This window comes from Hemicordylus capensis, chromosome 3 (assembly GCF_027244095.1).
Source record: "Hemicordylus capensis ecotype Gifberg chromosome 3, rHemCap1.1.pri, whole genome shotgun sequence".
In the NCBI taxonomy this organism is placed as follows: domain Eukaryota; kingdom Metazoa; phylum Chordata; class Lepidosauria; order Squamata; family Cordylidae; genus Hemicordylus; species Hemicordylus capensis.
The window spans coordinates 346,301,071-346,314,416 of NC_069659.1; the positions used below are offsets into that span (position 1 = coordinate 346,301,071).

At 46.7% G+C, this 13,346-nt stretch overlaps 1 protein-coding gene across 16 annotated transcripts in view; it reads right to left on the minus strand.

Annotated features, from left to right (window-relative positions):
* The window catches only part of MCF2L2 (MCF.2 cell line derived transforming sequence-like 2), a 440,334-nt gene that overhangs the window by 40,604 nt on the left and 386,384 nt on the right, over positions 1-13,346 (minus strand). For 12 of the 16 annotated variants that reach the window (XR_008318527.1, XR_008318525.1, XM_053304949.1 and 9 more), the window contains 2 exons: positions 8,333-8,442; positions 3,109-3,204 (listed from right to left, as the gene is read on the minus strand). Coding sequence is in view for 14 of the 16 variants with exons in the window: in XM_053304949.1 (XP_053160924.1) it covers positions 3,109-3,204; positions 8,333-8,442 (206 nt within the window). In the remaining 2 variants the exon portion in view is untranslated. Of the gene's footprint in view, positions 1-3,108; positions 3,205-8,332; positions 8,443-9,740; positions 9,874-13,346 lie in introns of those variants that run through there. The other 4 variants (XM_053304952.1, XM_053304950.1, XM_053304944.1 and 1 more) reach the window with 2 other exon arrangements.

Sequence of the window (13,346 nt, forward strand, 5' to 3'; positions counted from 1 at the left end):
ATGCCACTGGGGCAATCTATTATATTAATTCTCCTGGGTGTGCCTTGGAATGTGCGTCCTGGCACCCAGCTGATTGGCTGGGCGGCAGAGGCGCCTGATTGGCTGAGGTGCACCCAGGAGAATTGGCTGGCTGGGCAGCCGCAGAGGCAAAGCAGCGGTGGTGGGCCTGGCTGCGGATGCGAGGTGGTGGTGGCGGGCCCAGCCGTGGCGACGTCACCTCGACCCAGCAGCCTCGGCCTGGCACTTGGCCCAGCCGGAGACTGTGGCAGGTGGGGGTGGGGAGAGGTAGCCAGCCCCAAAGAGTGCACAGATGCTCTGTGTGGGGGTTGGCTAGTATTAATGATTCCGCCTAAAGTGACTAAGGCAAGCAGATACATTGCTATCTGAAAAATTGTGCCCAGGCATCTTCTGTGATATCACAGGTATCATGAGGCACATTTCTCTAGGCCAAACTATTTGTGATGTGCGAAATCTGTGATTGGATCTCCTGAAGTATGCCCCCCCCCGTTAAAAGTAGCCCAAAGTCCAATTTGAATTGGAGCCACGGTGCTAGGTGATGAGATTTTAGCCTATTCCTCACTAGCCTATTTCCTCACATCTCCCTAAGGAAAATTGCCCCCTCTCCAAATCCATGAACAGCTGTGGAGTGGGGTGGTGGTGGGCGAGCTGTAATATACACATACTTGTCCTTCCCCTCTTCTCAGAGGTGCACCTAGGTAATTTTGGAGCCTTGACCTAAAGGCCTTTGGAGGCCCCCCTGCTGAAAGTTAAGCATTATTTTTGAACATGTAGGTTCTTGAGGACATAAACCACTGCATCCAGGACAGACTAAAGAGGATTTGCGGGCCCCCAGGGAGTGTGGAGGCCCTGGACTTCGGCCCCAAAGTCCAGGGGTAAGAGCGCTTCTGCCTCTTCTCCAGCTCATAGTAGGTGGGGGATCTCCACTGAGTAAAGGGCACAATGGGAGAGCATTAAAAGCAACAAATCCTCCCTCAGAAACACAGTCCTGATCCACTTCCCATGGCTGATTTAAAAAGATGTCAGGAGATCCAATGACAGATCTCTCATGTTACTTGTCGTTTGGCCCCTGCTCTCCCTCACTGTGGCTGATGCTGCACAAGCCAAGATTTGTATTGCTGGGATACACTTTATAGAATGTACCTAAGACAGAAATAAAGGAAAGGTGGAGGGGGGGGCATCAGTGCAGAAACAGCAGGAGAGAAAACCTCAAACATGCACTAGAAAAAATTTGTTATGATTAGGCTCAACACTGTACTCTTCTTCTTCTTCTTCAGGGCGACTGATAAAACCTTCTGGATTAAATACTGGGATTTCTCTGAGATAATAGAGAAGGCTGCTTTGCTTTATCAGCCCACCTGGGCCCTTTCCAGACTAGCTGCTGGAACAGCAGCAAAATGCCTCCGTTTGGGCAAGTCGCATTCAGATCATAAACAGTAGGGGGAGCAGACTCGCAGCAACTAGCAACCCGAAAAAACAGCAACTTTTTCACACCGGATATGCGGCATCCTTGCTTTGTATCGCAGCGATTAAATTCGCAACAAGGCATTGCAAGTGTGAACGGCACTCTGCTGTCCACGTAGGGACTGCGGTGTCACGGTGCAGGAAGTGTGGAGGCACACTTCCGAGATACGTCCTGACCCCATTGTAGGGTCGAGTCTGGAAAGTGCCCTGGTGCATCATGTGCTGGGCATCCTGTCTGGGTGGCAAAATATAATGGGTTGGCTCCTACATACCAGTGTCCCCTGTAACGCGGATCCCCAGCTGTTCTTGGTGGATGCACCACAGGTAGTTATGGAGCTCACCCCAGACATCTGCAGTGCAGGCAGGCGATGCGTGTAAACATGGACAAGGGAGTACATCTAACTCCTGGGAAAGGCTCTGGGTGCGGGTGCATGAAGATTCATCCAGATGACTCATTTCCGTGACTGCAAGAAGTGTTTGCAGTGCCCCGTGTCTGCAGTCCTGAAATGTAGAGTTCCCATGCCTCCTGAAATTCCGGGCTTCACCCAGATTGCTTAGCCCACCCAGATTCTCCCAGATTTCAGCTTTCATTTTAAAAAGAAGAAGAAGAAGAAGAAAAAGCTAAGCTCTAGCCCTTGTAGAAGTGAAGTTATGGAGTAAAACGTACAGTCACTATTCTGCACAAAAATTATTTGCAAGCCAATTCGTATAATATGCAAATTAGGCACCTGGATTTGGAGAGCCAGAATATGGCAACCCTATGAAATGGGAAGTGCTTCAGCACACGGTTGAACTGTACCTGGCAGAAGCCCAGCCACCCCATTTATGGTGATACAGGTGTTCTTCCCCGGGGGTGGGGGGGTGGGGGGTTGGTGGCAAATGGCCCCGCTCTTGAGCTTTTAACAGCACCCAGACAAGAGATGTTGAGCAACTGCAGCTTTCCCCATGGCTTATCTCTTTGCCAAGAGGAGCTTCACCTATTAAATGTGTGTGTGTGTACAGGCTGCTGTTTAAGACACAGAGGCAGGCTTCACAAAACCAGGAGGCACTTTTAAAAATGTATGTTCCACTCTTCCTCTAAGGAGCTGAGGATGCTGTACATCAGGCATTATCAACATTGGGTCCCCAGATGTTATTGAACTTCAACCCCCATAACCCCCACTGAAGGCCATTGGGGCTGGGGATTATGGGAATTGAAGTCCAATAACATCTGGGGACCCAACGTTGAGAATCCCTGGTGTACATGGTTATGTTTACCCTCACAACAATCCTGTGAGGTAGGTGAGGCTGAGAGATAAGTGACTGACACAGAGTCAGTCAGTGAGTTTGATGGCTAAATGGGGATTTGAACTCAGGCCTCCCTGGTCCTAGTCCAACACTCTAACCTCTACACTACGCTGGCTCTCACCTATTCAAAGTATCCTTCTGTAAACACTACCATCAAAGAGCTATTTAAAAAAAAAAGACTGGAGGAGACTAGGGGATGTGTACATCAGACAAGGACATTATGATGGGATGTGGCCACACTTGCAGAGGAGTGATAGAGTGATGGCACTGTGGGATGGAGACAGCACTCTGGAAAATGGGTAGCTGGTGACCAAATGCTGCAAGTGGTGATCGTTTTACCTTTGGGTGGCGCTCTGCGGTTGGAAAGACCTTGCAATGTAAACCGCTTTCTAGCAAGAGCTGAACGCTCAAGATTAAGGCTGGAGGAAGAATCGGCTAGGAGGAAGAGAGAAGTAAAGCAGGAGGGGTCAACCTTGCAGCTGATGGAGGAAGCAAAGGTTAGAGCTTGTGGGGGCAGGAGGGAAGGGAGGGGGCAACAGTTAAAATGTCAAACTCCAGCAGCAAGAGGAGTTCATGCTTATGTAGCAGGTAACCAGTTAGAAAGGTGACTATGAAACCAAGGTAACCAAACTAGCTGAGCCAAACTGATCCTCTTGCTCGAAGGATGAATTTGACTAGCTAAGTTTCTTCTGAGAGCAAAATGGCACAGAAAAAGGGGAAATGTGCAGAGCTAAAAGGAAAACGAACCAGCAGCAAGGTAACTGAAGAAGAAAACTGAAGATCTAGTGTCCAGAAAACACTCCACTGAGATTAGAGACATTAAGTTCAACGGCATTCATTAAAAAAGAATTCAGAGATAGTTTGGATGTAGAGTGTGTTTTTAAACAGGGCCTCAGGGTTAATACAATGTATTACTCTTACAGAAAAACTATATATTTACATTGATAATTATTGCCGCATTGCTGTTTCTCTGCAATCTCCCCTGCCAATTTTTTAATACAGAAAATATTCTCACTAACATGGTGATCCTGGTTAAAGCACTAACCAGGAAATCTGGGCCCCTTTTGAGAACACAGATTTCCTGGGCAAACCTGGTCAAAACACTATGGTAAAATTAAATTTAACTGGGACAGATATCCAAGACCTGGCTATTTATCCAGGCCAGCTTAAACAATGAAGTCGTTCACACAACGTGGTGGGCGGGACGGCTGGTTGAGCTCACCTTCCCCACAGCTGAGTGCTTGACAGCTGGGATGTGGACCGCGCTCCCAGATGAGCCATGCTGCCTGGCACAATGCAGAGCAATGGAGGCTGGGACAATGCATCCTGGCCTCCAATATCCCGCAATGCATCGTGCAACATGCACAATGCATTGGGGGATTCCCCTAGGAGACAGTGCTCTAGGCACCTGCTTCTGTGTCTGCTGAGGCTGAATGTAGCCCTAGCAAACACACAGTTCCAAAGTCCGGGTTAAGTGCTTGCTCAAGCCCTTAACCCCGGCTAAGAGCCAGGGTAACATAAGAACATTAGAGCAGCCCTGCTGGATCAAGCCTAAGGCCCATCTAGTCCAGCATTCTGTTTCAGACAGTGGCCCACCAGGTGGGTCTAAGAACCCCACAAGCAAGAGGTGAGGGCATGCCCTCTCTCCTGCTGCTGCTCCCCTGCAACTGGTATTGAGAGGCATCTTGCCTCTGAGATTGGAGGTGGCCTATAGCTACCAACTGGTAGCCACTGATAGACATTTTATCCATGAATGTATCCTAGAATTTGTCCAAGCCCCCTTTAAAGCCATCCATAGCTGGGCTAGGTGGCACTGTGCAATGGGACTGGACCCAATCCCAGCGGCTCTCATGCACAGCCTAATCCAGGCTGGGCTTCCCTAGCCTGGGTTAGGGTGGGTGTGAGAACAGCCTGAACGACAGCGTTTTGACCAGGAAATTTGCATTCTCACAATCAGCTCCGTGGATCTCAGCAATCCTGGTTAACTTTTAAACCAGGATCGCTGCGATGGTGAGAACACTGCCTTTATTTTATAAATGCATGAGTGACTTTTCAACCACAAAAAGCTCCAACTGTAACTTACAAAACAGAATGCTACATTAAACACCACTAAAATAAGCAATGCAAAATACACGAATCTTAAAAAATGCCAACCAAAACCAATTTTTTTAAATGCACACATACAACTTCAGCAGCAATATCATAAGCTGAGGAAAGCTTCTGTATATGAAAATATTGCCTCTGTCAGTTGGTGGAAGGAGGCCAAGGAAGCCAATATTGCCAGACCGTGACAATATCTCTAACATCTCTTTCTCATCCACTGAAATACAAATCTGAACAAGACTTTCTGGCAAGTGGGGACTGGATGTACTCAGCAAGCGCATTCAATCCCCATAAGATCTTCTGAGCTTAGTATGAGGTGAGCAGGGCAAATGTAGAAACCAGTGGAGATTCAGCAAAGGTCAGAGTACCTGCAGTACCTGTGGTCTTTTTGCTCTTGAGGCCTGGTTTGCATATTATTTATTTATTTATTTAACATATTTTTATACCGCCCTAATCCAAGGTCTCAGGGTGGTTCACAAATACTAAAACAAACAAATACTAAAAACAGTTTAAAACAAATAATAAACAATCAAAAGTTAAAAAAATTAAAAAGTTAAAAAGCTAAAAGGCCTGGGTAAAAAGATAAGTCTTTAGACACTTTTTAAAAGCTGCTAGAGATGGGGAGACTCTTATTGCCACGGGAAGCACGTTCCAAAGTCTTGGGGCGACAACAGAGAAGGCCTGTCCCTGGGTGGCCACCAAACAACATGAAGGTAGCCACAGACGAGCCTCCCCTGATGTACGTAGTAGATGATGGGGATCATGCAGAAGAAGACGCTATCTTAAGTACCGTGGGCCTAAGCTGTTTAGGGCTTTATAGGTTATAACCAGCACTTTGTATTTTGCCCGGAAACATATCGGCAGCCAGTGCAACTCCTGTAATATAATATTAAGCATAAGCTTCCCTGAATTCTTGTTCCATGGTGGCATCTGTCAGGAAGACTGCCCCTATGGATTTCAGACCATATATGAATATTCCTTAGGAGCACCTACAGTTCTGATTTATTGTATGGCCAACATCTCTACCACTAACAGTGTGGAGGTGCTACATGCAAAGAGCCTCCTTAAGATTTAGTAATCCAGAGTCCCACTGTGCAGGCGGCAGACAATTTTTGCTGATCATTTCCTTTCCCTGGAAGTGCTCTTTAATACCCCTAAATATGTCCCTGGGGGTCACGCAGCCCTCAGGGACATGTTTAGGAGTGTTAAAGAGTGTTTCCAGGGGAAGGGGAGAGCAACAAAAAGTCACCTACCACACCTACACAGAGAGACTCTGGATTACTAAAGGTTGAAGAGGCACTTTGCACACAGTGCATCAGCATCATTAGTGGGGATGTCAGTCACTGATTCTATACGCTGAGTGACTGTTCTTATGAAGAGTTCAATGGGCCCATGCTATGCATATCATGCATACCAAAGATACACATTTCTTTGCTTACTACAAAACAAAAACAGAGTACGAACTATTAGTGTTTGGCCAGTGTCAATAGTGTTGCTATGTTGATTTTAAAAAGTAACCATAACAATTGCTCTCATCATCACTACCATTTAATCTTAGGAACACAGGAAGCTGCTTTCTACAGAGTCAGACCCTTGGTCCATCTAGCTCAGTCTTGTCTACACTGACTGATAAAGGCTCTCCAAGGTTGCAGGCAAGGGTCTTTCCCAGTCCTACCTGGAGATGCTAGGGATTAAATTTGGGACCTTCTGCATGGAAAGCAGATGCTCTACAACTCGGCTATGGCCCTATTCTCAGTTTTCTTTTGGTCTTGTTTTAATTTGTGGTGTTTTATTGTAAACTGCCCAAAAATGTGAGTTTGGGACAGTGTATAAATATGTTAAGTAATAATAAATAGATAGATAGATAGATCCACAATCTTAGCTGTATCCAAAAGCATGCTTTGAAATCTTGCTGAGAATCTTCCTCTCTCTACATTCACAGACATTTTTGTCCTTCCCCTCTATTGAAACCTAAAATAGTACCATCCAAGACAGTGTCTCCACATGGCACCTGTAATGTGAAAACAGGTCACTTTGGTTTGACTTTTATTTGTTCTTACTGTACAAGGTGGTGGGAATAGGCCATCCAGACCAGTTCAGCCAAAAGTCATTAATGTAAGGACGTACAAGGAGATTTTTTTTCTTAAAAAAACACACACACATGTTTACTTTTACACTTGTGACTAGGTTATTCTTGTGTGAACTATTTTGTTTCTTGACTTCAAGAGAATAGCTGCCACAACATAATTTTGTGCTTTGAAGTTGCCTTAGCTAACATCAAGCTAAAGTTAAATCTCTAGGAGCCAGTAGATGGCGAACAAGAGACACCATGCAAGTTGCTGGGTGTGTAAAAATACTGCACAAAGCAGAGAACAACACTTCTAACGTGCAGAATTTCTGGAATATGCTCCACATATCTCAGTTGGGTGAAACTGCTTTCCCCCCCAAACACATGGTGTGTAACCCCACATTTTGAAATATCCCATTGCAATAGGACTCAGTCTTAACTAAATCTCCTACTACAAGAATAGCTCAGTTTTTCAGATGAAATTGCACTTCATATACTACTCTGGGAAATGAATGAAGGATGCACACAATCATGCTTTTTCATATGATGACAAGTTTGCCTTGTGTTATCTCCATCTTTTCAATATCTACAGCTGCCTACAGGAGAAAAAATGGCCAAGTCCTAGTTTGATCCCTTGGTATTCCAAGTTCGCAGGCAGCAGACTGCATATGATGTGATAAGGAAATCCTGGCCAATAATCCTAATGCTGCACAGGCACAATAAGCAAAACTGCACTAGTACAAAAGATCACATAGCTACATGAAGGCACCGGGATTTTCAAAGCTGTGCTACTGTGCAAATGTTCCCCTAGAAAATGAGATGGGCCACAAATTGTGCACCTGTTGCACAAGTACCATGGTCACTTTAGTGCAACACTAGTCTGGATCACAAACATCAGAGGGCACAAGTCGCTAGTGCAGCAGCCTTGGGCAAGTGCAGGGCCTGGATCCCCTGTCTATGGCACACTCTGTGTCCAAGACAGCTGAAGTGGTGAGATGCGTGTGTGAATCAGCCCCACAAAATCAAGTGATAAGAGATGGAGTGACGCCTGTGCATGTGAACCAGCCCCAGGAAGAGGAGAGCAGCAACACACATTAAGAGCCAGGGTGAGGACAGAGAAGTACATCATAATGCAGAGGCTGTTTCTAGACATCTCCATGTTGTGCTCTAATATGTGTGTCGGTCTTCTGCAAGGGCCAGAAAGGAATTTGCAGTTTCTATGTACCTGATTGTCACTCTCTGGGTGGCCCTGATGTGCTAGTTTGCATCACTGGGGTGGGGAATTCCCTGTTGTTAAACTGCCTACATGGGAAAATTGTTCAGCAGAAGAAGCATCCACACCGTCTCCTCCCAGACTCTGCCTATGGGTTCCACACTGCAGCAACACCCTACCTCTTTTTTGTCTAGCATTGGGGCTGGTGTTCCTGTCTCGGTTGTTCAACATCTCCAGGCCTGAGAGCTCAGATCTGTTTTCGCAGAAGCTGACCGACTTTCTGCTGTACCTTTCGAGACAAAAAGAATGCAACAAGTGTTAGCGATGCATTAAAGGGCATGAAATGAGTATTTGCAGCAAGGTTTTCTTCACTCATAATTGTCATGGAACTCAGATGAAAATATACTCCAAGGTGCTTTCCAGATTACACCCTGCAACGGGGTCAGGACGTATCTCTGAAGTGTGCTTCCACACTTCCTGTGTTGTGACACTGCAGTCCCTATGCGGACAGCAAGGTGCCGTCCATATTTCCAATGCCTTGTTTCAAATTTAATTGCTGCAATATAGTGCTATGATGTCATATATCTGGTGTTTAAAAGTTGCTGTGTTTTGGGATAAGTTTTCGTGAGGCTGCTCTCACTGCTGTTTACATTTAGAAAACGATTTGCCTGAATGGATGCATTTTGCAGCTGCTGAGCAGCTAATTTGGAAAGCTCCCATGGGAGTACAGTTAAAGGAGTGTAAGAGAACCTAAGGCATTGCTTCTCCTATTTTACAAGGAGTAATTGGGATGCAGAAGGGAATCTAGATGTCCCATAGGCAGTCTGCCAGACCTGATTAGCTTAACAATGTAACAGTATCATATGCCCACAGACCATTATCTAGATCATCAATATACATTTATGTTCATAATTTGTTTGCATAAATAAATTTATATACATTAACTTTAGAAATTAATGGAAATTGACATGAATGGGGCCCATTTGTAACCATTTACATTCATTCCTAAACGTCTGTTTTAACGGTCCGCAAGCTGAACATGTGCCAGCAGTGTGATGCAGCAGCTAAAAAAGCTAATGTAACTTTTGGCTGCATTATCAAAGGCATCATGTCCCAATCATGATATGAAATAATGCCACTCTGTTCTGAGATGGGCAGGCCTCACTTGGAATATGGTACCCAATTCTGAGCACTGCATTTTAGAAAGGGCACAGATAAACTGGAACAGGTTCAAAGGTCAAAAAAGATGGTTGTGGCATCTGGAAACCAAGTCCTGTTAAAGGAGGTGGGTATGTTTAGCTTGTACAAAAGGAGATTAGAGGGACATAGGATAGCCACCTTCAAATACATGGAAGACTGTCACATTGAAGGAGGAGTGGATTTGCTTTCCATTGCTCCTGAGCTCAGGCCACAGGACTAGACTCAATGGGTTGAAATTACAAGGAAGCTGATTCAAGCTAGACATCAGTCCTAACTAACAGTGGAATAGTTCAACAGTGGAAGAGTCTGTCTCACATAGTGCTGAGCTCTCTCTTGCTGGAGGGTTTCAAATAGAGGCTTGATGACTGTCTTGTCAGGGATGCTGTAGTAGATTCATGCTCTGAGCAAGGAATTGGACTGGAAGCTCCCCAGGGTCTCTTCCAACTCTGAAATTCTACGATCCTACAAATGCAGCATGGAAGGGACCCCTTCAGCTATCATTTGTTTGCATTTTGGCTTGCTTTGAAAAAAGAGAAATAAGAACCAGTGGTGGGTGGGGAGAAGTAACAGTAAATACATGAAAACAAAAAACAAAAATGATTTTTTTTAAAAGGAGGTAGGTGGGTTGTTGCACTGCCCTAAACATATTATATTGTACTTGTGGTGGTGATGCCTCTTTCTAGAGGTCCATAAATATGGCCTTGGCTTACGAGCCAGTCTCTGTGTTCACCACCAAAGCCCTCCCTTTCTCTGGATATGCAAAGAGCTCAGGGGAGAGGGAGGGAATTCTCACATGGGTGCTAGGGAATGGAGAAGGCAAGAAACAGTAAGAGAAAGTCCTATTGTTAGTTTGTGCCTCAGCACAAGTGATATAAGATCCCGCTTCTCAGGATATAAATAATATTCAGAATATTATTCAGAAGCAGAATATTCTTTCATTTGCACTGCACTTTGCTGTTAGCTGTTCCTTACAATCACCAAACTGCAGTGCAAATGAGAACTTTGGGAAAGGGGTCTGCGTGCCCAAGGTTTTCATTGTGTGATGCTGGCCATCTGTCTCACCAGAAGGCACTTGCCCCTGGTGAGTGGATTTTGGATGCCTACCTCTGACACTTTCCAGCCATTCAGGTTGAGATTATAACTCTGCATCGGATGGGGCGGGCTGAAGGCTAGAAAGAAATCCCACATGGTAGACAATATGGTAGACAAATGGGATGTGCACAGAACCGGCTAGGGCTGGTTCGGCAGCGGGGGGGGGATAACTTTAAGGGCAGGGGAGGGTGCACTTACCCCCACTCCCGCTGCCGCGTTTCCCCTGCCGGCGCTCACTGCAAAACCAATCAGGCGGGACAGCAGCGTACCTCCCTGCCACCCCGTCTGCTCTTCGGACTGGAAGTTTCAGCAAGTAGCATGCACGTACCCAACATGCTCATGAGCAAGTGCACCATGCATGTGCGCCAATGTGTGCACACTACTTCCTGTCACTTCCGGTCCAAAGAGCAGATAGGGAGGCCGGGAGGTATGCTGCCACCCCGCCGGAATAGTTTTGCAGTGAGCGCTGGTGGGGGAAATACGGTGTGTGGGGGTTTAAAGTGCACCCTCCCCCGCCCTTAAAGTTAACACACACACACCGTCAAACACTCTGAACTGCCCGGTGTTTTAATCTGTTCTGGGGACTGTAAAAGGGTCTCCGAACAGGTCTGTGCACATCCCTAGTAGACAAGCTAAGGGGAATAGAGCCTAAATGCAGGCTGCTTGAATGAAAGGTGTAGAGCAAGCAATTGATGGAGGAAAAGAAACTTGAGGGAAAGCATAAGGGGTGGCTTCAGGAAAAGAGCAAACGTGACAAGGAAGGAATTGAAGGGCAAAGGGGCCAATGTGGGAGAGACTGAAGAAATTGCTTAAGGTCATGAGTGTTGGAAGTGAAGGACTTTGCGTTGTCTCTTGTCTCAATGACAGTGGAAAACAGACTAGTGAGTCAGAGGGCTAGAGGGTCAAGACATTGGTCTTCTCTTCTCTACTGCTCTGACACTATCCCTTTGGAATGTAGATTGCTACTCAGTCCCTAGGACTTCCTTCCTGCTTTGCACTTCCTCCTCCCCTTTCTCTTCCTGACTGTCCCTTCTACCTTGCAACATGCAAGCAAGCTCCTCTCCCTGCACCATGTGTGCAGAGATGCAGAATCCAACTGCATCCAGCTAGCTAGACAGATTAGAGATCCTAACTCCTCACTTTCCTATCTAGAATGGAGTTCTCTGATAAATACCATTTATATTGATTTGAAACTATGAACTGGCTCCAAGTTACTTTACTCTCAGCATACACGCATGCCTAACTAAATTCCGCTGTGTTGTGCCTCTGTGCACTCTGCTATAATGAAAAAGGGGTTCTCCTACCTGAGAGAATTCCCAACAATGAGGAGACAGGACTGCTAGGGAGGTTGGCCAAGGCAAAAGAGGGGCAAAACTGGCTGAAAACAGCAACCTCAGGGAACAGCGAGTGACGCGGAAATTGAGCTGAAGAATGGAAGAACCACACTGATTTCCATTAACCAGCCAATTCTTTGACCAAAGCCCTCTGGGATCCGACAAGATTCCACCGCAGTTGTCCCCCCGCCCCCCGTTTCTTTGCTAAACACTAAAAGTATTATCGACACTACAAATTTATATTGCGCTTATAAGAAGAGATGGTGGCTGTTAAAATAGCTGTAGTGTAGAAATGCCCTCAACACAGAGGTTGTTCTCATGACCAGCCTAACTCTGGGTTAGGCTGGTCGAGAGCAGTGGTGGATTAGTGCAGAGGCAGAAGAGGAATCTGCCTACGGCGGCAAAATTTGAGGAGTGGTTCCTCAAATTTTGCCATGCCTCTCTGTCTCTGGGGGCGGCAACAGGGGGTGAGAGGAATGTCCCCCCTTTACTTCAATTTTTCAAAAAGCCAAGGCAGCGGCAGCAGTAGCTGCTGTGGGTGTGTGTGTGGGGGTGACCAGGTGAGGGGAAAGTTTCCCCCTTTGCCACCTAAAAGATTGCCGCTGCTGGTGGTGGGATGGGGTGCAGTGGTAGTGGCTGACTGCAGGGAGGGTGGGGGAGTGAGAGGGGAGAGTGTCCTCTTTTACCTCTAAAAGTCCACCGCTGACTGCAGCAAGCTCAGTTCCCTCCTCCTCCCCTCCTCCCCAAGTGAATGCACTTGGGCTGAGGCGTTCCTTCCAGGCCGGAAATGGGCTGTAGAGCCTCAGCCCAAGTGGAGGAGGCAGCGAGGAGGGAGGAGAAGCCTTCCCCATGCACCCTCCCCGCCCACCCGGGGCAATCGTGTGAATTGCCCCTTAGTTTAGTTTATCTTCAGGAACACACATCTATTGTACTGATTTGAGGTTCAGCTGCCAACCATATGTTGGTTTTGTCCTTGGCAGGCATAGGACACAGAAATCAAGCCAATTTCCTGTTTCAGGGCTAAAGTAAAACATCTTCACAGTGTTCCCAAACAGTAGTAAAACTTCTCCTAATAGTGTTTGCTCACCCAGTGTTTGCTAAGGCACACCCAACAGTTTGCATAGAGGCAGCATATGTCACTTCCACAGCTGACTTTTACGAAAATAACAGTAAAATGTCCAAAATGGACACTGCCACTGGAGAAATGGTCAGAATGGCATGAAACAGCCTTTAGAAGACCGGGGGAGGCCGGCGGAGGGCGGGGGAGGGAAATGTCAGACCACCCCCCCCCCCGGTGGCCGTGGCAGCACCTCCTGAGGTTGCCGGACCCAGCAGTGAGTGTCTAACTTAGAACAACAACAACAACTGTTAGAGCCTACGAACCAGTCTGGGGGTTTGGGCTTGATCTCGAGCCAGACCGGTTCAGTGGCGAACCAGCTCGAGCCGGTTCTCACTTCCCTACTGGTGCAGCTTCCAGAGCTCAGGTCCTCCTGGAGAGAGGCTGGGCATAAGCACGAACCTGGGACTGGAGGAGGATCTGGGTGATGCAAAACACTCTTCCTAGTAC